Genomic DNA, 27169 nt, shown 5'->3' with positions numbered 1-27169 from the left:
CCACACAATTGTACCCCCATTTTAAATGCCCCAGTAGTGGAGCTGCTTACACATAACACCCCAGTAGTAGCGCCGCTTACACATATCCCCAGTAGTAGCGCCGCTTACACATAACGACCCCAGTAGTAGCGCAGCTTACAAGTAACGCCCTAGTAATACCGCAGCTTACATGTAACGAACCCAGTAGTAGCGCAGCTTACACATAACGCCCCAGTAGTAACGCAGCTTATACATAACGCCCCAGTAGTAGCGCAGCTTATACGTAACGCCCCAGTAGTAGCACAGCTTACGCTTATGCCCCAGTAGTAACTCAGCTTACACGTAACACCCCAGTAGTTGCGCAGCTTACACGTAACGCCCCAGTAGTAGCACAGCTTCCACGTAACGCCCCAGTAGTAATGCAGCTTACACTTAACGCCGCAGTAGTAGCGCTGCTTACACATAATGCCCCAGCAGTAGCGCAGCTTACCCATAACGCCCCAGTAGTAACGCAGCTTACACATAACACCCACAGTAGTAGCGCTGCTTACACGTAACGCCCCAGTAATAGCGCTGTTTACACGTAATGCCCCAACAGTAGCGCAGCTTTCCTGTAACGCCCCAGTAGTAGCGCAGCTTACACGTAACGAACCCCGTATTAGCGCCGCTTACACGTAATGAACCCAGTAATAGCGCTGCTTACACGTAATGAACCCAGTAATAGCGCTGCTTACACGTAATGAACCCAGTAATAGCGCTGCTTACACGTAATGAACCCAGTAATAGCGCTGCTTACACGTAACGCCCCAACAGTAGTGCAACTTTCCCGTAACGGCCCAGTAGTAGCACAGCTTACATGTAACGCCCACAGAAGTGCAGTTTATTCACGTTCCCTCCCTCCCCCGCACACACACACACACACTTTCTCACTTACAGTACTCTCCCTGGCTGGCAGGATCTGGAGCAGCATGTCCTCCTCTGTGGCTGATGGTCCCATGTAGCTACACCCCCTCCACCCGTGTAGCTCCGCCCCTCCATCCGTGTAGCCCCGCCCCCTCTATACGATCAGTCACTGCATTGTCACAGGATGGGAGGGGGAGAGGAGGCTTTCGGCGGGGAGCGCCGGCCTGGTGTCACACGCAGCATGACACAGTGCAGAGGAGAGTGAATTGTTGCTTCTCCTCCCTCTCGGGTCGGACTAAACTTGGCAGCAGCTACTGGGGGACAGGCAGGTATGTAAATGTTCTCTAGTCTAAACATAATAGTTGCTGCACGTCCCCGGAATCGGCCACAGGCCAATCACATGAGACTCAGTGACAGGGGCGTGCCTGCATGTGCTTGCTGTCAGCACGCCTCTGTGAAAGCGGCACTGCTAGAAGTGCCACTTCTAGTGTTTTTTTTTATGGGATATGACTGCCCTATGGCTGGCCCCGCCCCCTGCTTCCGGGCCTGTATCACTGACAGCGGGAGGCACCGAGAACGGTGCCTCCAAAACATGTTTAGAAATGTTTTTTTGTAGGTAAAAAATTATTAAAATAATGCAAAGGCTAAAGTTTATACTTATAACAAAATATGTGTCATAAGTATGTTCTTTGTATTATTTTCATAATTAATGACAGGGGAGGCACTGCCTCCCCTGACTGCACGTCCCTGCTGTACACAACTATATACTGTTGGGTCACCAAAATGCTGCACTGTAATACTATATACTGCTCACACTGAGCACAGATTACGGAGCTTTTCAGGGAGAGAACGCAGCCACGTCCTCTCCGTTCAATCTCCAATGCACGAATGAAAATGGCGGCGACACGTGGCTCTTTATATAGAATACGAATCTCGCGAGGATCCGACAGCGGGATGATGACGTTCGGCCTCGTTCAGGTTAACCGAGCAAGACAGGAAGATCCGAGGCTGCCTCGGAACGGAGTAAAATGGGTGAAGTTCGGGGGGTTCGGATCTCGAGGAACCGAACCCGCTCATCTCTAGCTAGACCCTGTGTGAAGCTACATTGTTCATTGTAATAGTACGTTGCGCGTACGCATTGTGCCGCATACGCATGCACAGAAGTGCCAATTTTTTTGCCTCATCGCTGCACAGCGAACGAAAGCAGCTAGCGATCAACTCGGAATGACCACCTATAGCCGCTTCCACTGACACACCCGCGACACATAACACATGCACTGAACAGACCACTTTTTCCTGCATTCTGGACAATGCCGAGGAACTTCCATTCCACAACATTTCTGATACTCTGCGTTGCGGTGGCAATAGCGCCTCTGTGTGTACACTCTGGAACGCGTGCACTGTAGGAGTTTCTAAGGAAAATGCACAGTTGCTAAAAATCACTGACCTACATGAACATGCGTGCAGCTCTGAATAAGACCCCATCTTATACCTAGTGCTCTCCAGTATAACATAACATCTATGTGAATAAGTGCCTTGGTTGTGGCGATGGTCTATTAACTGGATCTACTAATTCCAACTGGAGTAGTGGACGGGGGAGAACAGCTGTGAGGCGGATGACTACAGTATTGTGCTCATCAAAATCTTTGGGGGGGATGTATGAAAAGTGGAGAAGTGAGCAAGACTTGTGAAGTTGTCCATGGCAACCATTCAACTGATACTTAGGGAGGTATTCAATTTTTTTCACCCCCTTCCACACACATTCTGTTTCTGCTGACGGGTGTGGTATAATCATTTTAGCTCGCTACACCAGGGTTAGCGAGGGTTCCCAACCCTTTACACAGCTATACCTGATTACTATGGACGCGATATGCGCGATAACAGGGATCACTTTAGAAAGGAGATTGGGCGTGATATATCATTTGAATACCACCCTTATAATTTTATAGAATGCACTTGTTAAATGTTAACTCAATGCTGATTGATTGCCATGGGCAACTTCTCCACTTTTATCACTGCTTCATACATCTTCCCCTATATTATATAGCTTTCATTGAGATATTAACTAAAGCAATTCACTAACATTAATATTATTTCAAGTACTAACATAAACACGATTGCTTATAACAACTTATACAAACTTTTGAGTAAGATAATATTTATCCTGGGTAACCATGTCGTGTGACTTGATACATGGAAATAAAAGTACTATCCCGCAGCACTGAGCTGCCAGCCAGCAACAATAAGACAATTACAGCGATCCTCTAAAACAATGATTAAAGCAGAAATTTCAGTTCTGTGCTTTTAAAGAAGAAAAATAACATACAGTATGTGTGAGCCATCCACTCCATCTATATTCCCCCAATGTCATGGATGTAACTTTAATCTGAGACTGCATTGGGTTATCTACATGTATGGTATATATAGTACAATAAATAAGATTTACAGTTAGGAGCTGACTGGATGGTACTTTTGGGGAAATGTACTAAGCCTTTGAGAGTGATAAAGTGTAGAGAGATAAAGGACCAGCCAATCAGCTCCTACCTTCCGTGTTACAGGCTGTGTTTGAAAAATAGCTGATTGGTTGGTAGTTTATCTCTTTCCACTTTATCATTCTCCAATGCTTAGTACATCTCCCCTTTATCTCTCTACACTTTATCTCCACTCTCTGATACATCTCCCCCGGGATGCAGTCAATTTACCTACAATCAAAATCCCGATGGTCAAAATACCGACAACCATTGACCGATGGCCAAAATACTGACATGGTCAAAATACCGACATTTAAAATGTCTGTATTTTGACCATCGGTTAATTGTTGTTTGTTTTTTGACCGTCGAGATTTTGATTGTAGGTATTTCATAATGATCCCATCTCCCCCATTGTGACAATTACCCTGCTGTCATTATTTGGGAGGGGGTTCCTCTCTTACTTTCAGCTGAAGTACTGTAAACTCTGTCCTACTGTAGGTCGTTGTTAATCTACTCCTCCGTTGATCAATTTATAAACTATGGCTGCTAAGACATCTTAATGCGGTGGTTAATCTTTCATTTTCCAACTCTTTAGGTCACTCCTTCCTAAACCTCTAATTTGGCTTGGATGTCCCACTGGCCACCACCATCAAAAACACACTGGAACAGAGCTGCTGAGACTTCCTCCACCTCACGTTCCGTATGTTACAGAATTTTCCATCACTGTCAGCACCACAGTCATCACACCTGCTTTCATGCCTGATTTCTAGGGATAAACATTTACTCTAACCTCTCCTTCCAACCTCCCGTCAAATCATTCGCCAACTACTGACATTTTCACTTATTCAATATTTCTGTAATACTCCGCATACCAACACTTGGTGCCATCAGGCATTTAGTTCATGCACTAAGTATATCTTGGCTTGTTTATTGTGCATACTTCAGTGCATTATGAACACCACTACTATGCTTGGTCACCTCACCAATTACACAGTCTCAGCTGTCCCACTCAGCCAGTTCTTTCACTGGCAGCCAGTGTAACCAAGTGTAATCAAGTCAATTTCTTGCAACCTCTCCTAGAAGTATTCTGTTGACTATACTCCTCCTTGGACCTGCTGTTCACCATGTCTCATTACCTCCTCACGCAGTGCTATTTTTCAGCAGGAACCAGCAGGACCTCAGTTCCTGAACCTCTCATTAAATGTGACATAATTAGGAACTGGGTTCCTAAACCTGTCCTGCTCACACATACAGTATGTACAAGACCTTTCTAGACGTATCTACTGTACCAGACCTTTCTCTCCCTCATTCCATTATATCGTTAGCCTGCTTCTCTTCAATATAGTTTACCCTGACCCCTCTTAAGGGTTATTCAGAGATGGACGCAAATCTTGCTTCCCGCAGCAAGAACTGTGTCCACCTCCTCCCAGCACCATCCACCTCCTCCGCCGCCCAGCTTGTGTACGCCACCGCCTCATGATGCTTCCGCAATTTAATTGCGGATGCATCAATTTAAGGTCGACCCCTGCCTGTGTAACCTGGCTGCGATGACAGGTAATCCGCCGTCATATTTTCTATTGGAGCGGCTGCGTGTGTCATCACGCAACCGCCCTCAAAATGCTCGCGACACGCCCTGTTTCGGCCACCACGGCCCGCAAATCTGAAACTCTGCCCCCCCCCCAAACACCCGCCACTGTCAATCACCTTGCAGCCACATCTGTTGCAAGGAGAAGGGTCACACACACGCACTGCGGCCAGACCAGACCAGATGGACGCGGCCGCTGCGTACTGACGCGTGGCTGCATCCATATCTGAATCGGCCTCTAAGTCCTCTATTCTCCTTTATAAACCATTCCTTCACCATAGTTTCAATCTGCCTGCCTGCACATAGGGGGCAAACCAAAAAGTTACAGTAGCAATTGGGCAAACCCATGTTGCACTGCAGGTGAGGCAGAGAGAGTTAGATTTGGGTGGATTATATTGTTTCTGTGCAGGGTAAATACTGGCTGCACAGTTTGAACATACTCCACCCAAATGTAACTCTCTCTGCACATGTTAGATCTGTTCCACCTGCAGAGCAACATGTTTTTTTTCCCAATTGCTAACGTTTCTGTTTTGCTAACAACTCTGAATAACCACCATAGCTCGCTCCTTATTTCTCACTTGTAAAAATTAAATGTAAATGTCTCCAGAGCAGGATTGCTTACGTATGTACAGTATTGTATGTTTAGCCCATAAAATTGTTTAACGCTATGTAGAATATTGGTGCTTTGTAAATACTAGATAATAATATTAGTTATAAGGGCAAACGGCAATGAAACAAGTGTTCTTAAGGAGAGTTGCTTCAATGAGGGTGTTGGGTGATAAGAACACAGGGCTGACATAAATTTGCACCTCTGCACCTACACTGCATGAGTTACCATAGACCTAACAAAATAATAGCAAAAGCAGAGTGTTCCATAGACTGTATGCTGCACAGTCTTCAGGATGACTCCTATTAAACCAGATTATCAATATAAATGGAAGATAAGAAGCCAATGGCTATCTTAATGAAATGGGTGGTAGCCAGATGTAGGGTGCTCCACACAGGGTCCGACTGTCCCACAGAAGTACAGGGGAAACCCCCGGTAGATCCCACTGTCTGGAGGCCCACCCCCTCCTCTAAGGATCAGGTACCAGACTGTGCAATGAAATTATACAGTATACATGTTAGCTTATACTGCACAGGACTATGATGTATTTTCTACAGAGCATTGCTGTTATTAATATGGTACATTATCTTGTATGCAGTATCAGTATTTACTATATATATTTATCAAGGGGCTCAGACTATGCACTCGCTAATGGTTAGCCAACCTTCTAAGCATGGGCCACTACCACTGCATTCCCCCGTTGGGCCCTTCATGCCCAGTCCGACACTGGCCCCACACTCAAATTAATGGACACCTACAGTAAACATAGTGGAGACATCCCTTTTGTCTACTGAGCTAATATAACAAGTTGACCGTAATTGCCCAGCACTGCATGCACAGAAATAAATGCATGTATTCACCCGTATGTAGAGTTGGACTCATATTTGCAAACCGACCAATGCTATCCACATACATGGTTGGAAAACCATCATCATCATCAGGGCACACTTGCACCAGCAGTAGTCTTAGGGCAAAAGATACTTCTTTAAACAGGTGTATTTAGTCTTCCGGCCAACTCTGCATGGCAAGCAATTCCGTCAATACCTGCATGAGAACGCTCCTTTACAGCCTCATCACTCGTAAGTGAAGATGAGATTCAAGCTTGTATCACTTTGCATCACCCGTAGTTGTGCTCAAACTGCTGTACGTTCTGTGCTGCATCAGCCCTGGCTATAACGTCCTATTAATGTGGCTACAGTCACTAAGATAATACTTAGAATACCTAATCCATTTTATTCTCTGCACAACTGTCATTTATATGTTTCAGACACAAAAATCATCTGACTTATTGCAACACTGCAAGAACGTAAGTTGTTAAGATGGATTTTAGGATTGGTAGTACACGGAGAGTTGTGACATGACAAGAGGTCCGGGCCCATCTCCATACACATTGGCCTTTGGCTGATTCCTTGTACTGTACGTGATTTATATTACAAATAGTCTGTTTAGCCAAATTATGAAAACATTATATCTATTTAACAACACCATCCTCTAGATAATCTGGACATTCTCAAACGGAGATGTGTTGGCTGCAGTATCAAAAGTTTATTGAAATGAGAACACTGAACGCTGGGATTTTATTATGCGGTTCCTGTAGATGAGATCCAGAAACTCATACTTCAGTTCACCAGATGCTGGATAATTGCAGGCCCAGCCCATTAACAGTTGCAAATTACTACCCAATTTTCTGTATGGGGACACTACAGTTTAGTAATACTGTCTCTGAAAATGCTGATCTTCCTACAAGAGTCTGATTTATGGCATTATGATAAGGAAGGTTCCATGTGAGGCCAGTAAATAGAAAAAGATTACAGTATTGTTTTATGAGCAAAGGGAGAATGTAGTATTTAAATGTAATATTAGATGTTTAAGTATACCAGTTACAGGTTACTGAATAAAAATAGCACTCTTTAAACAATTGCTCAGGGAGAAAACAATTGTAAAAACCTCTTTGAATTGTTTTTCTGGCGAACATGAATCTTGTTTCTGTAGTGGGAACACACGGACATCACTGACTTTCATGCTCTAACAAAGGCGCCAATACATAATGAGCCTAACAATACAAGCTTTGCATGGGTATACTGCCAGGAAACTGCAGCGAACCAATAGCATTAGGGTTATTCCCCACACTGCAGAGCAGTGTGTCAGGAATAAATGGTGACACAAATGACACCTGTACTGCACCTGTAACAATACATTTTAAAACAATGAGGGCACACTTTTTTAATTTAACAAATTCTAATACCGCCATATTCCCTGGGATAGTTCCATGTAGGCATCTAACGGCCGCAGCGGCTCCCATAGCCTGACCAGAGGGTTCCCATTCATTCCTATGAGAGTGTCTGCAAGTGACCACTCATTACCATCAGGTTCCCAAAGGAGAAATCACGTAGTTTGTCATGGCTTTTTACTATTACATTTTATTTTGGGTTGCCTACAGGTGCTAGCGAGTCATGTATGTCAGGGCATCCTTACATTTATGGTTCTCCAAGTACCAGCATTCATTGGCAGCCCTTAAACTTAGACTTGACATCCCTTGCTGGGACCTGTAGTACACCAGTAAAAGACAATATGAAGGATGTGCAGTAATAAGTATCCGGATGCACAAAAAGTATTTTACTTACAAACAAAGTGAACATTACATTTTTACATAACTATTCGCCAGAGGAGTCTATGCAAAGTTGTATGCGCTTAAACCACTCCAAAGCAGGTACAGATGTAGCCAGCTACATCTTTGCCGCAATGTGTACGCATGTGAATATGCATCGCGGCAAAGACTAAACGTGGCAGGCTGCAATCATTCGAATGGTGTGATCGCACCATGCATTTCCTATGAGCATGTGCATGCATACGCATGCACAAATTCGCGTGCACTCTTTCCACAATCACTTTGCCGCAAAGTATATGCATTGTGGAAAAGCTGAACTAGGCTACATTTGTATGTCTTCGACATGCTGGATGAAGATCTCCGTCTTCTACATGCAGGATGAAGGTCTACACTGTAGCTTCCGGTGACTCAAAATTAATCCCATTCATCTTCCTCTCACTTTCTGGGAACATAAAGGTCACAGTGGCCAGGTCTGGACTGTACGGTAGATGACCAAGATCCTGGATGTATTCATGGGCCAGAGAATCCACAACTTTCCTGGACTTGTGGGCAGGTGCATTGTCGTATTGGAGAAGGGCACAACGAGCACAAGTTCTTGGACGGCACCTGGAAATGACTTCCAGTACTTGTGGCAAGCCTTTTTTTGGCATAGTGACCAGTTTTCGCTGCTGCATGAGGGGTATATGAGTTACATGACCAGTCTTGGCCACAAAAACTGCCACCATCTGCTTGGCCATGCTGTATTCACATCAGAACTTATGTGGTGGCACCCCGCCAACTGGGTTAGGGTCGATACTGTGGATTCAGGATTAATCACCTCTGATGATCTCCCAGAGAGAGTTTGAGTGACTGCCATCAATCCTGGCCAGCATGTTGCAGCACCAAGTCACCCGAGCCTCCTCCTGCTCTCAAGTCAGCTGAAGGGGCATCCACTGTGCAGAAACCTTGTTCAGTCCAAGCTTTTTGTTGAGTATGAAGCAACTGGATCCCAATGAGACACCTATCTCATTCTCGAACTGAGCCACGGTTACCCTGGTGTCCAACTTAACTATGGCCTGCATGTCAGCAATATTGTCCTAGGTCAGTGATGGCTAACCTTGACACTCCAGCTGTTGTTGAACTACGCATCCCAGCATGCCCTGCATCAGTTTTGCTATTTGGCCATGCTAAAACTGATGCAGGGCATGCTGGGATGTGTAGTTCAACAACAGATGGAGTGTCAAGGTTAGCCATCACTGTCCTAGGTGATAGCGAACATAGTTCGGCCACAGCAATCCTAGTCTTCCAGGGAGTGACTCCCAGACCGAAACCACTCAAACACGGTAGTTTGGGACAGTGCTTCCTCCCCAAAAGCAGCTCGAAATCAGTCAAAACTCTCCTGCTGTCGTAGACTACTCTTATAGTCGTAGAAGATCATGGTTCTCCAGTGGCCTCTATTGAGCTCCATAACAGGTTCATGGAGGAATTGAACATGCTGACTTCTTCGGTGTGCATTGTTGCTTATATACGGTTCTGTTCCTTGACATTTCACAAGAACTTTAGTCAGAGATTACAGTTCACAACCAGTCAGACTGTGTCTACTCTACCTATGCACTGTAGATCTGGAAACTCATTGCACAAACATCGTTCGTTGAGGCTGCTGTAGAGTTGAAATTTGGGGTTGTTGTACCCCTCATTTTTCTACTACCTAGGACTGGTTAACAATTTGGGGAAGGTGGGGGGGGGGGGGGGGGGGGGGGCTTAACATTTTTTTTCTTTCTCTTTCATGACCATTCTCAGTATTTGTGTGCTTACATAAAAAAATATTGTACGCAAAATTATACTGCACTTACACACCTAGAATCACACCATGATTTGGCTAGGTATAAATGTGTATCCCTTAGCTGGGTTTGCTCCTTAATCCAAATATACAGTAGTTAAACTGAATTGTTGAAGTCATTTTTTTTCATATGCAGTGGCAATAGAAAGTACATTAAGCTTTTAGAATTACGTGGTTGTCTACATAAATTGGTCATGAAATGTGATCTGATCACCATCTAAGTTACAAGAATAGCCAGACACAGTCTGCTTAAACAATGACACACAACACACAGAACTTTTCTTGTTCATATTGAACATATCTTTGTAACATTCAAAATATAGGTTGGAAAAAGTATGTGAACCCCATAAGCTAATGACTTCTAAAAAATCCCCCCCAAAAACAAACTACAGCAATTGGTATCAGGAATTAGCTATCTATAGGTGGGTACACACTGGCAGATATATTGGCCGATCAATTGATCGGCCAATATATCGTCAACTGGTCAGCGGGTGTGTATAAACGATAGGGCTGTGAACTACGTCGTTCACAGACATATCGCGTCGGCCCTGCTACACAGACGATGACCAATATATCTGTAGATACATTGGTACATCGTTCTGTGTGTACGGCCGACCCGGATCCGCTCATAGGTCGGCCGTCTTGGGGTGGGCGGGATTATTTAAATAATGTATCCCGGGGTGGGGGTGGTCAGCGGACAGGACCAGTGTACATCCATGGCACCTGTCACCACAAGGCAGCCGGGGGAGAGATCGCAGTCCTCCAGATTCTGTTGCTGCTAAGCCCTGCGCGGAGCTCCGTGGCCTCTTCATGTACGCAGCCATGCGTACCCGGATCTCTGCTGTCTCCTCCGCCGCCACCCCCCGCATTCCGTGCCTCAGGCTCACCACAGCGCATCCGCCCGTGGCCAGCATACCCGCTCCAGGCAGCTTCCAGCTCTGCCGGCTGCACCACTTCCACAAAGAAATGGAGCTGCGGCCGGCGACCACCCGCACTTGTGCCCCCCCTCCCCCGTGCCCACACCTACACCTGTGTCCCCTCAACCTGCGTGACTACACCCGCAATTATGCCTCCCCCCTTCCTACAACTGTACCCCCTCTCCCCTCCCTCCGTGACTACACCTGCACCTGTGTCTCCTCTCCCCCCCTGACTACACCTGCACTTGTGCCTCCCCCCTCCCCACACCTGTGTCTCCTCTCCCCTCTTGACTACACCTGCACTTGTGCCTCCCCCCTCCCCACACCTGTGTCTCCTCTCCCCCTTGACTACACCTGCACTTGTGCCTCCCCACACCTGCACCTGTGTCTCCTCTCCCCCCTTGATTACACCAGCACTTGTGCCTCCCCTATGCCTACACCTGTGCCCCCTCTCCCCCATGACCACACCCGCACTTGTGCCTCCCCTCCACCATGCCCATACCTGTGCCCGCTCTCTCCCCCTTGATTAAACCAGCACTTGTGCCCCCCTCCCCTCATGCCCCCACTCCCCCCCCCTTCCCCCTTGACTACATCTGCACGTAGGAGCTGCAGCAGTGCATCCATAGCCAGCGTGGGACAGGATCTTCCGTGCAGAGACTGTATTCCACCACTGCGGGGCCTGGAGTTGGCATGCCGTGGAGCTGGTGAGTTTGGGCATCTTGCAGCACACAGCCAAGGGGGGCGGGGACACTGCTGGGGGGTGTTGTAAATATCTTGAGCAGTAGGTGTCCAGCGGGAGCCCGACGTGTGGGTGACCATGATGGTGATGCACACAGCATGTGGCCCGGCCGGGATCAGTATGAGATCACAGCGGTCGGGAGACCGACGCCAGGAGCCTGACAGCTGGGATCCCAGTGGCGAACGCAGCGTGTCCCCTTGCGGACTCGCTGCGCTCACCACGCTTCAGGCCAGGTGGCGACACAGGTCTCTATTCCCCTCTGGGTGGTGGAGTGGACCACCACCCAAGAGGGGTGACCGCCGGTATTTCAGCTGGTGTCGGGATTCCAACATCAGTATCCTGACTGCCGGGTCAATTGACTGTCGCCCGGCCAGTGGTAGGTAGCGCAGAGGGTGGGGTTTTCATGTGCTCATTAGTTTTCAATACTATGGCCCTCATTCCGAGTTGATCGCTCGCTAGCTGCTTTTAGCAGCAGTGCAAACGCTAGGCCGCCGCCCTCTGGGAGTGTATCTTAGCTTAGCAGAAGTGCGAATGAAAGGTTCGCAGCGCTCCTACAAAAAAAGATTGTGCAGTTTCAGAGTAGCTGCAGACCTACTCCTAGCTAGCGATCACTTCAGTCTGTTTAGTTCCTGTTTTGACGTCACAAACAACAAGCCCTGCGTTTGGCCAGCCACGCCTACGTTTCCCCAGCCACTCCTGCGTTTTTATCCGACACGCCTGCTTTTTTCCACACACTCCCCGAAAATGGTCAGTTACCACCCAGAAACACCCACTTCCTGTCAATCACTCTGCGGCCATCAGTGCGACTGAAAAGCATCGCTAGAGCTTGTGTAAAACTGCATCGGCTTTTGTGAAAGTAGGTTGCGCGTGCGCAGACCTAGTGCCCACTGTCTGTGGACACTAGGTCTATTGCTGGGTACACAGTAAACGATATATAACCTGATCAATTAATCGGGTGATACTGTATATCGCTCAATGATCAGCGGGTATATACAAATGATATGGCTGTGAACAGCATCGTCACGCCAGACATATCGCGTCAGCTGTTCTCCACAGACGATGACCAATATATCTGGTGCATCATTCTGTGTGTATGGCCGATGCACGATAGGGTGACTGGCTAGTCTGTCATGTAGATGGACTGGATGATGTAAATGTTCACATGTCCGGGGATCACTGGTATGGGCGGCGGCAGTGTGGGACTGTCAGCATCAGCGTGGACTGATTGAGAGTGGCATGCCTTGGAGTCCTCATGGGATCAGAGGCATTGTCAGGAGCAGCATCAGCTTGGGAGCAGTGTTGTCCTATTGGGAGCCAGTGTCAGCGTGGAACAGGTGTCTTAGAGTAGACAGCGGTGCAGAGCCCACAGAACACATCCTGGATAGTGTGCAGGGTCAGCCTGGTCAAAAAGGTACATGCTGGTCTGCACAGAGTGTAGTCCCTGCTTGGCTGCTTAAGGGCCCTACACATTGACCGATCCGCCGCCGACCTGGCGGCGGGGGGGCAATGACGAGGGGGGGGGGGGGGGGGGGGGGAGTGAAGTTTCTTCACTCCCCCCGTCACCCGGCTCCATTGAAGTGCAGGTAAATATGGACGACATCGTCCATATTGGCCTGCATGCACAGCCAACGGGGCACCAGCGGTGAACGAGCGCGGGGCCGCGCATCGTTCATCGCTGGTGACTCCACACTGAAAGATATGAACGTTATCTCATTCATTAATGAACGAGACCGTTCATATCTTTGAGGAATATCGGCCAGTGTGTAGGGCCCATTAGTGTATAGTACCTAATTGGAGGTCTTAGATTTTTATTTATTATTATTTTTGTTTTTAAAAAAATTAAATGAGGATGTTTTCATTTATTTAAAAAAAAAGTAACATTTACTGAAATGGGCAGTAGGGAAGGATTTTTTAAAAATACTATAACAATGTCTCCGCCATTGTATGTACTTTTTTATTCAGCTTGTAGAGCTAGTTTCTGCAATTTAGATTTTATAAAATGTCCACCTGAGAGCCGGTCCTCCCAGACTTGCATTGGGCATGGCAGTGTGTGTAATAATTACTGTGTTGGGCTGTGTTTGTAATCTATTGTGGGGGCCAAAGTATGTAATCTATTGTGGGGGCCAATGTGGTGTGATTTTTTTTTTTTGTGGCCCAATGTGTGTACTTTATTGTGGGAGCCAATGCGTGTTATTACTGTTGAGCCACTGCTTTTGTACTTCAGCGTGTTTCAACCTCTGGGGCCAATTCAGTAAGGTTAGCAAACTCTGCTAATCAACAGAATTTGCTAACCATTAGCACTCATGCTGACAGACGCCCCCCCCCCCCCCCCCCTGCTTCAAGCAGAAATTGCGAACAGCACGCAATTTCTGCTTGTTAGTAGAAATTAAGGATGACTGCTGCCGGCGCAGCTTACCTGCAGCCGCAGGAGTCCCGGCACCATTTTTGCTGTCGCAGCAGCTGTGTGTGACGTCATGCAGCCACACCCCCGACACCCCATTTGCGCGTACCAGCCCACCATTTGGGCTGGCACGCCCCCACAACACTCCGTTTCCACCCAGAAAACGGAACGTTGCCGCCTCCCTCCCGCCCCGCGACCGTCTCTGCCTGATTGACAGGCAGAGGCGATCGTACTTCCTGCGCGCCCCCCCCGCAGAAAATGCGGGCTCATGTGCAGTAGGGCCTGCTGCGCATGCGCCCGCGGCCCCTCAGCAAAAATTCTGTACGAATCGCTACTTGCGATTCATACTGAATTTGCCCCTCTGTTCTCAAATGTGCCACTGGCCAGAGACGCCTGCAAATCTGCTGCTGTCATCACATAAATTGTAGTGTGTGCTCTGTAGAAGGCCAGCCCATTATGTAAATTGCAGGAATATTTGGCACATTTCACAACGACGATCTGCCAGTGTGTACAGAGGAAAGATGAATTGGTCAATGTCCGCAACAACAGATATATCTGCAGATGGCAGTGGTGGTTGGTCAGTGTGTATGAACAATCACCATCTGCAGATATATCTGCAGATTGGTTGATCTGCAGATATATCTTTAGGTGTGTACCCAGCTTAAAGGCCCGTACACACTGGTCGATATATCGGCCGTTCTCTTGAACGGCCGATATATCGCGGGTCCGTCGGCCAGTGTGTACGGCCGATACGTCTGTGAACTCCGTCGTTCACAGACGTATCGCGTCGGCCGCGCAGCACAGCCGACGGCCAATATATCTACCGATATATTGGCGCGTCGCTGTGTGTGTACGGGGCGGTCGGCCGACCGCCCGTACACATGCTGCGGCGGCCGGCGGTGATTGACAGGTGAACTGGGCGGGTGTATGTACACGCCCGCCCAGTTCATGACGTCAGTCCCCGACGGATCGGGCAGTGTGTATGCTGAACACACTGCCCGATCCGTCCATAGATATATCTGCAGATCAATTGATCTGCAGATATATCTATCAGTGTGTACCCACCTTAAAGGTGGGTACACACTAGTAGATATATCTGCAGGTCAATTGATCTGCAGATATATCTATGTACGGATCGGGCAGTGTGCTGTGCATACACACTGTCCGATCCGTCGGGGGACTGACGTCATGAACTGGGCAGGCGTGTACACATGCTCCCGCCCAGTTCACCTGTCAATCATCGCCGGCCGCCGCAGCATGTGTACGGGCGGTCGGACGACCGCCCCGTACACACACAGCGACGCGCCAATATATCGTTAGATATATTGGCCGTAGGCTGTGCTGCGCAGCCGACGCGATACGTCTGTGAACGACGGAGTTCACAGACGTATCGCCCGTACACACTGGCCGACGGTCCCGCGATGTATCGGCCGTTCAAGAGAACGGCCGATATATCGACCAGTGTGTACGGGCCTTAAGGAGTCCAATCAATGAAACAAGGTTGGAGGGTTGGTTAGAGTTACCCCTGCCATATAAAAAGCACTCACACAATTTTGAGTTAGCTATCCACATAAAGCATTTCATGGTCTGAATCATGCCTCAATCAAATGAGATCTCAGAAAATTGAACATAAAGAATTATTGACTTGTATAAATCTGATAAGGGTTAAACTAGTATCTCCAAAAGCCTTAATGTTGATCAGTCCACTGTAAGACAAATGTTCTATAAATGGACAAGGTTCAGCACTGTCCTGTGACACTCTCCCTAGAAGTGGCCATCCTGCAATGATGACTGCAAGAAGGAAGGAACACACACCGCAAAGGGGCTTATGTAATAGCCAACGAGGTGCAGACTGTGCGGTAATTCCGGTGAGTCTGCCTGTATATTTAAAGCGGCAATCTGGTTTTGCCTTGTAAATGATTGCCACTTTAAACATACAGGCAGACTCGCCAGATTTCCCACACAGCCTGCACAATGCAGGCTATTACATAAGCTCCCAAGTGTGGAGAAAAAAAAGGATCAGCACTCCAGCAACAGAACCTCATCAGAGACCTGTAGTCAGTCAGACTGAGATACAGTATTGTAACGGAGCTAAAGAAAGTGGTTCACATCAGACTTCCCAAGAATACTGATCAACTGAAACGGTTTTGTAAAGAGAAATGGAACCATTGTACAGATCTGATCCGCAGTTACAGGAAATATTTGGCTGAAATATTTGGCTGCACCAGGTAGTAAATCTAAGATTACACTTACACTAAGATTTCCACCTTACACTGTCAATATTAACACAGTGCATTCAATAAAGACATCAAAACATATAATTGATTGTACTATATGTTATTAGTTTAAGCAGGATTAAAAGATTATTAAAGGAGACATATCTTGTAACAAACAATTCTCCTGACTACTGTATGTTCGCTCAGATCTCTACAATACAGTGAAAAGAAGAAGTATGTGAAACAGAGGCGGAACTACCGCCAGTGCAACCAGTGCGTTGCACTGGGGCCCGCCTCTGTCCAGGGGCCCAAAGCATGTAATGAGTCAAACTGACTCATTACATGCCGCTGTGCGCTGCGGGCAACCGCTGCCCGCAGCGCACAGCCGCCCGGAGAGAGGAGAGGAGCAGCGGTACGGGGGAGAAGGAGGCGGAGGGAGCCGAAGGAGGGAGAAGCAGCAGCGCTTTACTACTGGTGGAGGCGCTGCGGCTGCTGCCCCTCTGCTTCACTATAGGCTGTCTTCCGAGAACAGCCTATAGTGAAGCAGAGGGGCAGCAGCAGCAGCGCCTCCACCAATGACACATGGCTGCTGCGGCTCCCTCCTCCACCTCCCTCCTCCTCCTTCTCTCCAGCCCGGGAATCGTCTGACGCTGCACCGAGGAGCCTGAGCCAGCGGAGACGCCGGAGAGGGTAAGTATAATTCTTTCTTTCTGTCTCTTTCTTTCTGTCTCTTTCTTTCTTTCTTTGTTGGGACTGCCTGCCGCTATGTGTAAAAATGGGGATCTGCCTGCCGCAATGTGTAAAAATGGGGGACTGCCTGCCGCAATGTGTAAAAAGGGGGAATCTGCCTGCCGCAATGTGTAAAAATGGGGGACTGCCTGCCGCAATGTGTAAAAACGGGGGACTGCCTGCCGCTATGTGTAAAAATGGGGGACTGCCTGCCGCAAGGTGTAAAAAGGGGGAATCTGCCTGCCGCAATGTGTAAAAACAGGGGACTGCCTGCCGCAATGTGTAAAAAGGGGGAATCTGCCTGCCGCAATGTGTAAAAAGGGGGGACTGCCTGCCGCTATGTGTAAAAATGGGGAATCTGCCTGCCGCTATGTGTAAAAAGGGGGAATCGGCCTGCCGTAATGTGTAAAAAGGGGGACTGCCTGCCGCAATGTGTAAAAAGGGGGAATCTGCCTGCCGCAATGTGTAAAAAGGGGGACGCTGTCTGCCGTAATGTGTAACAAGGGCACGCTGTCTGCTGTAATGTGTAAAAAGGGGACGCTATCTGCCGTTATGTGTAAAAAGTGCACGCTGTCTGCCGTAATGTGTAAAAAGGGGGACGCTGTCTGCCGTTATGTGTAAAAAGTGTACGCTGTCTGCCGCTATGTGTAACAAGGGCACGCTGTCTGCCGGTATGTGTAAAAAGGGGACGCTGTCTGCCGTTATGTGTAAAAAGTGCACGCTGTCTGCCGTTATGTGTAAAAAGTGCACGCTGTCTGCCGTAATGTGTAAAAAAGGGGACGCTGTCTGCCATAATGTGTAAAAAGGGGGACGCTGTCTGCCGTAATGTGTAAAAAGGGGACGCTGTCTGCCGTAATGTGTAAAAAGAGGAATCTGTCCGCTGTAAGGTGTAAAAGGGTCTCTACCTGGTGTAGTGGTGCTACTGTGCGGCGTAATTTGAAGAATGGAGACTACTGTGCACCGTTTTATGAATTGGTATTATTTTGTGGCCACACCCCTTCCCCACGAAGCCACGCCACTATGTATTTTTGCGCGCGCCTACGGCGCGCCCTGACCCTGTTTTGCATGCAGGAGTAGGGCTCCGATGCCGTTTCTTGCACACAGTGCTAAAATGTCTAGTTACGGCACTGTTGCTAGGTATCCATTTCTCTGGCCCTGAGCAAGTCCCCCTCACCAGATCCTCTCATGGGGTGAGGGGGTGGACTTGGATGGGATGTGGGGGGGGCAAAGCATTTTGTCGCACCTGGGCCCACCGCTCGCTAGTTCCGCCACTGATGTGAAACCTTTGGAATTACCTGAATTTCTGCATAAAGGGGTCATAAAATTTGATATAGTGCCAGTTATTCTATAGTACTCTTAGGAGTACTATAGTACCTAAGATGCTATCTATCATTTTCTATAAGGCAATAGAGAAATGATAGACAGCATCTGATTGGTTGCTATGGGTAACATCACCAATTCTCTGTTTTAAAAGCTTTGGTAAATTTACCCCTTAGAACAGGGGTGGGGAACCTTTGGCCCTCCAGTTGTTGTTGAACTACATATACCAGCATGCCTTGCTACAGATTTGCTAATTGGCCATGCTAAAAGTGTTGCAGGGCATGCTGGAAAGTGTAGTTCAACAACAGCTGGAGGGCCAAAGGTTTCCCATTTCTGCCTTAGAAGCAGTGTTCTAGACCAGTTGCACTCTTGTTTTTATGATCAAAGAGTCCCTGTATAACAGTAATTATAGCCGTTTCTGGGGATTCACAAAGATTGCCTTGTTCAAAATACAGCACCATTTAAAAAAAAATGCAAATAAATATTGAAAGAGGTGTGTGCTACTGCGCAGATTCCAGTCTTCATATCCTCCAGGGAATCTTCATACCCTATCCCAAGATGGCCACCACGATCACTACTGAGCATGTGCAGGGGCCAGCTTGTCCTTTACTGTGTAGATTGTGTACAGTGACATGATGGGAGACAGAATGCTCCAGCTTAACTCATTTAAGAGACCTGGTTAATACCTGCAAATAAAGCTGTTCCAGCATCCCTGCGCTGCTACCCATTTGCAGAAAACACTCACCAGCTGGCTCCACTCCATCACCAGTGTGCATGTAATAGTGAGTACAGCTGTACCCGCTACGTCAATAAAACAACACCACTGCTTAAGTTTCTGGGCTGTTCATAGTTTGAATCATCTGCTGGTGTGTGCCTATATAACTCTGCAATAACAATACCTGCACACACATCATTTAAAGCAAAATCTATTTATCTGAGCACAGTATAACATACAGTATGTACAAAGCAGGAATTGTCCCAGTACTGTGTGTAAATTCCTTACTTCTCAGGCATTTGTAATTTATATTGCATTTGTAGCAACTCTGTTCCTGCAAATAATATCTCAGTTCCAACATGCTAATGTATTAACATTGCTGATTAGAACACGTGTGACTAAAGAACCAACAGAAGATTTATACGTATGTACACATCGGTGTCTAAGTTGAACATACTGTACTTCCCATAGGCAATATGCTGTTCTACGCTCTTTGGTCATTATTGATGGAAACATGTAATACATGAAACAATCTGTATGCATGAGCCCAATAGACCTGTGGGGTCTTTCCCGTAGGTAGCATTCTCTAAAGCCTCTTAATACTTTATTCACTTCCTTAAAGGGGAGTTTTACTTTACTGCACTCCAAGGACTACTTGTGAAAAGTGCATTTTTATTAACAAATGATTCGGCAGAAGCTGTAGCCTGTATCCCATCCTTTCCCTCCGCAAAGACCAAGAGAAGATATAAATTAATATACTAACAATGTCGTCATGTCTGAAAGTTGTTCTTTTATTTAATTTTAGGTCAATGGGTAGCACTGAATTCCAGCCAGTTGATGGGAGATCCTCTGAATGAATTTCATTACTTTTGGCCGGCACACGTGGCCCAAACCCAAAAATATTCTGTTCTCATTTTATAACAAATCTGAATTTTGTGTCAGCTATTGGGAATTAATCCAGCCCTTCTGTCTAATTTCAACTTGCACTGTAGCGTTTTAACCAAGTCTCCATGTCTTGTCCACCAAAGTTGTTCCAATACCGGTGAACTAGCCAAGAGAAGTCAATGACTTGCATATATTCCGATTACAATGAATATACTGTATTGGTGATGAGATACATGGAACACAGAGATGGAACAAGGATGCTTCTCAAAGAAGATAGTTATAGTCTTTATTTATTTGACTTTGACATCTATTGGTGTAATTTTTTTGTGTGCAATATTATACTCTTTCCAGGATAATGATTCAGCAACATGAAATGTAATTTCATGGGGAGTAAAGCCAGGACCAAACTTTCTGCATTGGTTAATGAGCATATGGGTTAATGTAAAAGTCCATAATATTATCAAGCATTGACTAAGTAAATACTGGCATAGTAAAAACACAGAAGACAGGGTCTGGAGAATTAATGCTGCCTGTCTCCTAGGAGCACCTAAATTATACATGGGGCCATTTTTTTTCTCTCTATGAGAGCAGAAGCCAAAGAGTGAGGAGTGAATAATGGTTGTGAATATGTGTAATATACAGTATGTAGTATACAACATATATATGTACTGTAGCATTTTCAGATGTAAAATGATGAAAACCCTAACACACAGACATTTAGGGGTAGATTTACTAATGCTTCTAAAAAGGAAAAATAATGGTGTGGCCCATATCATTTCTATACTGCATCCTAAAACCTGATAGACAGAATCTGATTGGTTGATAGGGCAACATTACCACTTGTTATTTTAAGAAGCTTTAATAAATCTAGCCCCAAATCTCAGCTGTGTTGAATTGTGATGGTGTATCTAGATTCAGCAAAGCACAGTAGTCGGTAGAACAAGATGGAGGCATTTGCAGGGAAATGGAAGTTTTCACCAGCTAATGAGAGGATTTTGGGGCAGAGGCGTAACTCCCAGAGGCAATGGAGACACCTGCCTCCGGGCTCCAAGCCCTGAAGGGGCACCTGCATGTACAGCAGCACCTGTGTGGTTTACAGTAAGATCAAAGTGTGACTGCTGCTCTTCAGTCACGCCAATACCTCCAATAGGGGACAGGATGTTTAGGGTGTGCTTAAGAATACTGAATGGATGATTTTAATACTCCAGCAGTGCCCCCACTGGAAGCAATGGCCACAGCCATGAATGGGAAGCAGATAGCAACTTATGTACATATAAACTGCTGGTTCCTACGCCTCCCTGTGATTCTTATGCCGGGAGTGTGGCACTCAGCTATGATTTCACAGCCAAGTGCCACACACTCAATCTGAATGACCAAGGATGTAGCCGCCACCTCTTGCCCGTCAGTGTAAGAATCCGTGGGTGTGGGGTGTTGCGTCATATTGAGGAAAGAAGGGATTACCTCAGTGGGGTTTCACTAACTCTGCTGAAACCCCCTCTTTCTCGTGATAAAGCCATAAATTAGGCTATATTGAGATTTTTTTGGGGTTTTTTTTAGAACAATTTGTCAGTTTGTAGGAGGTTACACACCCATACACCTCTACATAGCCAGTCTCTCCAGAGGTTCCCACCTCATCATGCACATGGGAGCATTTCTAGTTTGCAGAGCATCACCTAAGACTTAAGAATATGTGTGCACCTGGAAGCATGCTGTGCGGTCCACCTGGGTGCTGCAGTGCAAAACCAGTGAAGCAACCAGGTGCAGTTCATGCCTGAACTTCCCACTGTTTATCAGCTCAGGCACAAGTGCACTGAAAAATGGCATCTACTATAATGTCATCTTCTATAAGTCTCTAACAATTTTGTATAATGGTCTAAGCATTTAGCAAAAATAAATAAATACATACATACTCTGAAACCTATAGGCAAATGCCGTGAGAGTTTTCAGTTGCCTGGAAACCCCCTTCCCCTGGCTGAAATTATGACAACAAAAGCAATAGTATATATTGTAATATGGTTTTACTAGGGGTACAGGCGCATTGTGTAGTTTAGGGGATGGAACAGAGCTGCACATTGGCAGCAGCTTTTTCTTCAAGTATGTGTGGTAACACCAGCGGTATGGCTTAGGTAATCATTTCTGTATGTTATCCACCCACTGGCCAAAATCTACTGGTGGAAGCAGATAAAAACAATATATCAATATCTAACTAGAAATTATGTATTAATGTAGATCTATAATAGTTTAACCCTTCTCTCCCGACATAGCTATTGGGCTGTATTCAATACCTGTCGGATCCTTTCTGACGGAAAGGATCCGACAGGTCAGTATTCAATGCCGGGCCAAATCCAACAGGATTGGCCCGATCCCGACAATGGCAATCCGACTTTTTTTAAAGTCGGATTGACATTGTCGGAAACGGGGCTAAAACCTGTTGGGTTTGGCTGCGCTTATGACAATACACGCGGATCGGCGGCTTCAGGAATTCCCAACTTGTCGGAAAAAAACTAAACCTGTCGGAAGCTGCCGTCTTTCCGACAAGACGGCAGCGTCCGACAATTATTAAATACATCCCATCATCTAGCTAGGCTATTCCTTATAGAAGAATGAGAGTGCTACTACGCATACTCTACACTGGCTCCTTTAGGGAGGCCCCAATCACTAAACTAGATGGCCGCCGTGTGGACCTCTGCGCATGCGAGTTGCCATCTTGCCCTTGTGTTAGAGCGCCACAGAGGGACACGGATATGTTTCGCTTAGCTCCAGACAGACTCTGTTACATCCATTGGTAGCACTTGCATCCTGCACTGCTAGCCACATACAACCACCAGCTGATAACCTGTATGCTCTGCTCTATACTGGGAGTCTGTGTATGCATAACTGTGAGTAGGGCAGTGCAAATCCCATTACTGCTGAATAAATCACCCCACTGATTAAATACTGGGCTGTTCACTGCATCCGCTGGTGTGTACTCTGCCATACCACCGCCAATAGTAAACACATATTCCAACATCCTTGACAACCATCCATGTGGTACAGTTGGCATCAGCGCCCTTCTTTTGCCTATTTTGTGGTTGCCCATTCTGCTTATTTACCAAATTGCACATACCATACTGGAGATTTTTTTTTCTCTTTTCTGGTGTTCATGTAACCCGTAACTGAAGGTAGACACAGAATCACACAGATGGTGTATAGATGGAAAGAACAGTCTGCTCTATGTGTGAACAGTGCAAGGAAATGAGGCAGGAGATGGGTCGCGGTGGAAGATGAGTAACAGGCCAGCGGATCATTCCAGCCGTAGTGTTTGAAGAGATTATAAGAAGGAAGTGGGAGGATGAGAGACCAGATAAAAGACACATGGAGTAATGAACATGAGAACGTGTTAGGGGGAAACATTATTTTTCTTGCAACAAATATACAAGTTAATAATGTTTTGCTTGTAAATTTTACCCCAAAATTCATATTTTATGGATGACATAAGTGAGAGGTTTTTAATCAAAGTTTTAATACAACATAAAAAAGTAGGAGCCTCACTGCTCCAGGGAAATGTACAAGATTTAAGTAAAGAACTGTGGTAGAACATTACAGTGAGGACAATCCTAGTAATATCCGCAACCCCACTGTAATAACAACACTGGAATCCTGATTACTAGGCTGGAGCCCATCAGTCAGACAACAATGGTAAGATTAATGCATCTGCCACTAATAATGATCCCATGTTGCGTGGGATTTTCGAAATGTTTCTAAGCAGAATGAGTCAATTAGACAATAAAACAAATGTGGAGTTGACACCCTGAGGAAATATGGCAAAGAAAGTCAGTAACTTGTCTGCAGTGGAATTCTCTCTGGTTGGGATTTCGTTTGGAAAACATTCATAAATGGACTTAACAAATGTGAAAGATTTGAAATTCAGATTTTTATTACCTTTCCTAACCCGATGTCGGAAGAAAACCAGGGAGACGCTCTTGTACAAGTTTAAATGTTAGAAATAAATCTTTTGTTAAAAAAAAAAAAAAATTACATCTGAAAGCAATTGAAACAAACAAGATGATGTTCTTGTTATCCGCAATCAAAGTTGAAAATACAACCTTAGGGTGGCTGTGTTGGCTTTTGTCAAGTTACGTTTTGTTTCAGGAATTGTGTGCGGTCGGTTCTGTGTATCATATGCTAGTAGTAGTAACTACAGTATCTGTGAGATTGGAAGACCTATAGAATATTTCAAAGACCCAGAGAGTTTTTGTGCCTTGGTCCTGACTGGATGTGGGAGTCAAATGAAGACTCAGGGGATTTAAATTAAAGACACCCTAGCTCACTGGATGATAATGGGCATGAGAGGTAGTGTTTCATTATTTAAATGATGTTGAGTAGCACCCTGCATACCTTTTACCTTGCCATGTTGCCAGACTCTGTGCTGCCAATGATAATACCACTACTGCTCCTCTGTGTCCATCATACCCGACCACTGCGCTGTGTGATCACACCTGTCACTGACATTGAGGAGTAGCAGCCAGTAGCATTGCAGGCAAAAGGTAAGAGACAGCAAGGGAGGTGCAGTGCCTTAAAAAGATATGGGGATACCCAGATGCAAGATATTCTTTTTCCCATTGTTAGTGATCACCTCAGCTATATAATAATGAGCTACGGCTGACCTGTCTTATTGCGCTAGGTGCAGAGATACCCCTCGACCAAGAGATTAACGGATCCAAATATGCTATTATCCATTAAGGCACCCTTTTCTACTAGGAATGCCTACAGCTCATTGGCATTTCTAAAATGGGTGCAACACCGCACACACTGCACCCATGTTTTGTTACATATCTCTCCGGAGTTCCGCGTCAGAGCTGCACCTGCGGTAAAATAATCACTGCCACGCATGCGAAGCAGGGATTTAGTCTCCGGAATACGGTGGGCGCCATGTTTCCAGAGACCTGCGCATGCGCAGTAGCCTCTGGTACAATGCCAAAGTCTAACGTGCCGTCTACACACGGATCCCCTCCTCTTTTAAAACGCCCCTGCTATAGCTGCCGTATTTCCTAAGCAATGGTAATTAATAATGATATCACCTAGTACAACTTCTTTACACGAAACTAACTCTTTCAGGGGCGTATGACCAACTGCATCTATATGAAATCACCGTGTGGCACTCTGTACCTTAACAGTCTTGTATTGTGGACAGGAAATGTTAGTATAATGAATGTTGAGATGGCGTGATAAAAATGTATTACTATAAATTATCATAGGAGGAGATATTTGCTGCAGAAGGTCAACTACCGCACATTTTTAGATATATTCTGTATGGACGGTTGTACTTTTTTTTTTTCTTTGTTCATTTTTCATTGTTGGTTCTATTTATGAAAACTGGTGCACAAGGAAAAGTTGTTGTAACTGACCATTGAGGTTTTAGTAGATAGTACGGTAGATAGTAGTAGTAATCACTGACCTGTACTGAATGGGATGGAATAGACAAAGCTCCCAGGAATCTGCTCCGCTGCTCTGCGGTACCATAAGGGAAAGTGGTCTGCATTATATATGCTCTCTCTGTCTTCAGATGTAAGGAAATCTCTTGAAACAAAAGAGGGGAAATAATCCTTGTAATAATGTCCCATACAAATCAGACATAAACAATACACATTAAAATAAATGGCTCCATCCATTTATCAATTGAGTCCGCAACCAGAGGTTCATTTTGTATCAATGAGAGAAGCAGCTAGTCCAAGCTTAAAGCGACCCACTGCCTGTATCATTCAAAACACACATAGGAAACATATCTCTGCCCAAATTCAAACTTTATCTTGCATAGCTTTAGTTTAGATCAGCTCCTTCGCACGCAGCAGAAGATCAGAAAAGTGTCTTTCTAGTTTCTACATAAGACGCCTCCTGCGACTTTTGCATAATTTCGCACAGCCAGTACGTACAAAGACGAAGCAGCTGTGCCATAAGCGTCCACCTCTGATCCGCAAAAATGCAGCGCTTGTATTTATCCAACACAAGCACTAAATGCACACAGGCAGACCTGCTGGTACTAATGGTACTGCGGACAATGTGGGCACAATATAAACAATGAAATATGATTAAAATATATTTACTTGTTGGCAGTACACAATTGTTTTGAATAAACAGAATTTTGGAAACACATTAACAAGTATTGGTTCTTTGATACATAGAATACAACTAAGTAACTAAGTATACTTATCTTCTTTTAGTGTATAAATATGCAGTATTCTTCTTACTGGTAATATTAGTTATAGGGGATAAGTGGACACATGCGTCAATGTGTGAAAATAGAACAATTGCACTACAACATCAATAGCATTAAAACTGTCCTTATAATACAGTGACAGGCAACCTGATACCTGGGGCCACTTATGGTGGCCCTCTAGAGTTCAGAAGGGCCACACATTACTCTTAATCTCTGTAGTACAGATGTGTTCTCATACACTGCAGCTTGAGTAGCGCCAAATATCCCAAATAGATCCCAAGCGACTCAGCCGAGTGTCTTATTGGGGCAAAATGTGCATCTAACTGGCACAAATGAAGCAACTAGAAGTGATAAAACCAGTGCTAAAGAATAATTGACTGGGATGCTTTGTTCCATGGTAAGAACGCTGCTGAAATGTGGGATGGTTTTAAAAGTTTGCTCGATAAATATACTCAAAAATTCATTCCCATGAGTAGCAAACAAAGGGGTTCAAAATACAAACCGATGTGGCTTGATGTGAATGTTAAGGAAGTAATGGATAAAAAGAGGTGCGCATTAAAAACATTTAAATCAGATGGGAAGGTAGGGTCATACCACTACTACAAGGTATGTAACAAGAATTGCAAAAAAGAAATCAGAGCAGCTAAAATAGAAAATGAAAAGCAAATAGCTAAGGAGTGTAATACAAACCCAAAAGAGTTTTTTTAAAGTATATAAACGGTAAAAGGTTAAAAAAAGAGATTATAGGACTATTAAAAGGAGAATTGGGAGTATTGATAATTGATGACAAACTAAAAGCAGAAATATTAAACAAATGTTTTTTTATCAGTGTTTACTAGAGAGGGCCAGATGTTGGAAGTAGTGAATAACACAAGTATTGATAATATACTGTTGCTTAGCACTTGTTTGAGTGAGGAAGTAGTCCATGAGCGACTAAACAAAATTAAGATTAATAAATCTCCTGGTCCAGATGTACTTCACCCAAGGGTTCTTATAGAGCTTTTCTCAGAACTAGCAAGGCCTTTATATTTGATTTTCTATGACTCAATTAAAACAGGCATGTTACCAAAGGACTGGTG

The 27169-nt window shown here is 45.5% G+C and overlaps 1 protein-coding gene and 1 long non-coding RNA gene across 7 annotated transcripts in view; one reads left to right on the top strand and one right to left on the bottom strand.

Annotated features, from left to right (window-relative positions):
- CACNA2D3 (calcium voltage-gated channel auxiliary subunit alpha2delta 3) overlaps positions 1–27169 on the bottom strand; it is a 2000770-nt gene that overhangs the window by 486518 nt on the left and 1487083 nt on the right. For all 6 annotated transcript variants that reach the window (XR_010186941.1, XM_063940834.1, XM_063940836.1 and 3 more), the window contains one exon: positions 25332–25453. Coding sequence is in view for 5 of the 6 variants with exons in the window: in XM_063940834.1 (XP_063796904.1) it covers positions 25332–25453 (122 nt within the window). In the remaining variant the exon portion in view is untranslated. The remainder of the gene's footprint in view (positions 1–25331; positions 25454–27169) is intronic.
- Positions 1031–25336, top strand: LOC134958314 (uncharacterized). Its single transcript, XR_010186944.1, has 3 exons — positions 1031–1211; positions 3949–4053; positions 19815–25336. It is a non-coding gene; the product is annotated as an uncharacterized LOC134958314 (long non-coding RNA).

The sequence above is a fragment of the Pseudophryne corroboree genome, chromosome 9 (genome assembly GCF_028390025.1).
Source record: "Pseudophryne corroboree isolate aPseCor3 chromosome 9, aPseCor3.hap2, whole genome shotgun sequence".
In the NCBI taxonomy this organism is placed as follows: Eukaryota; Metazoa; Chordata; class Amphibia; order Anura; family Myobatrachidae; genus Pseudophryne; species Pseudophryne corroboree.
Note: the sequence above shows the minus strand (reverse complement) of the source record. Positions and strands in the feature narration are given on the sequence as shown.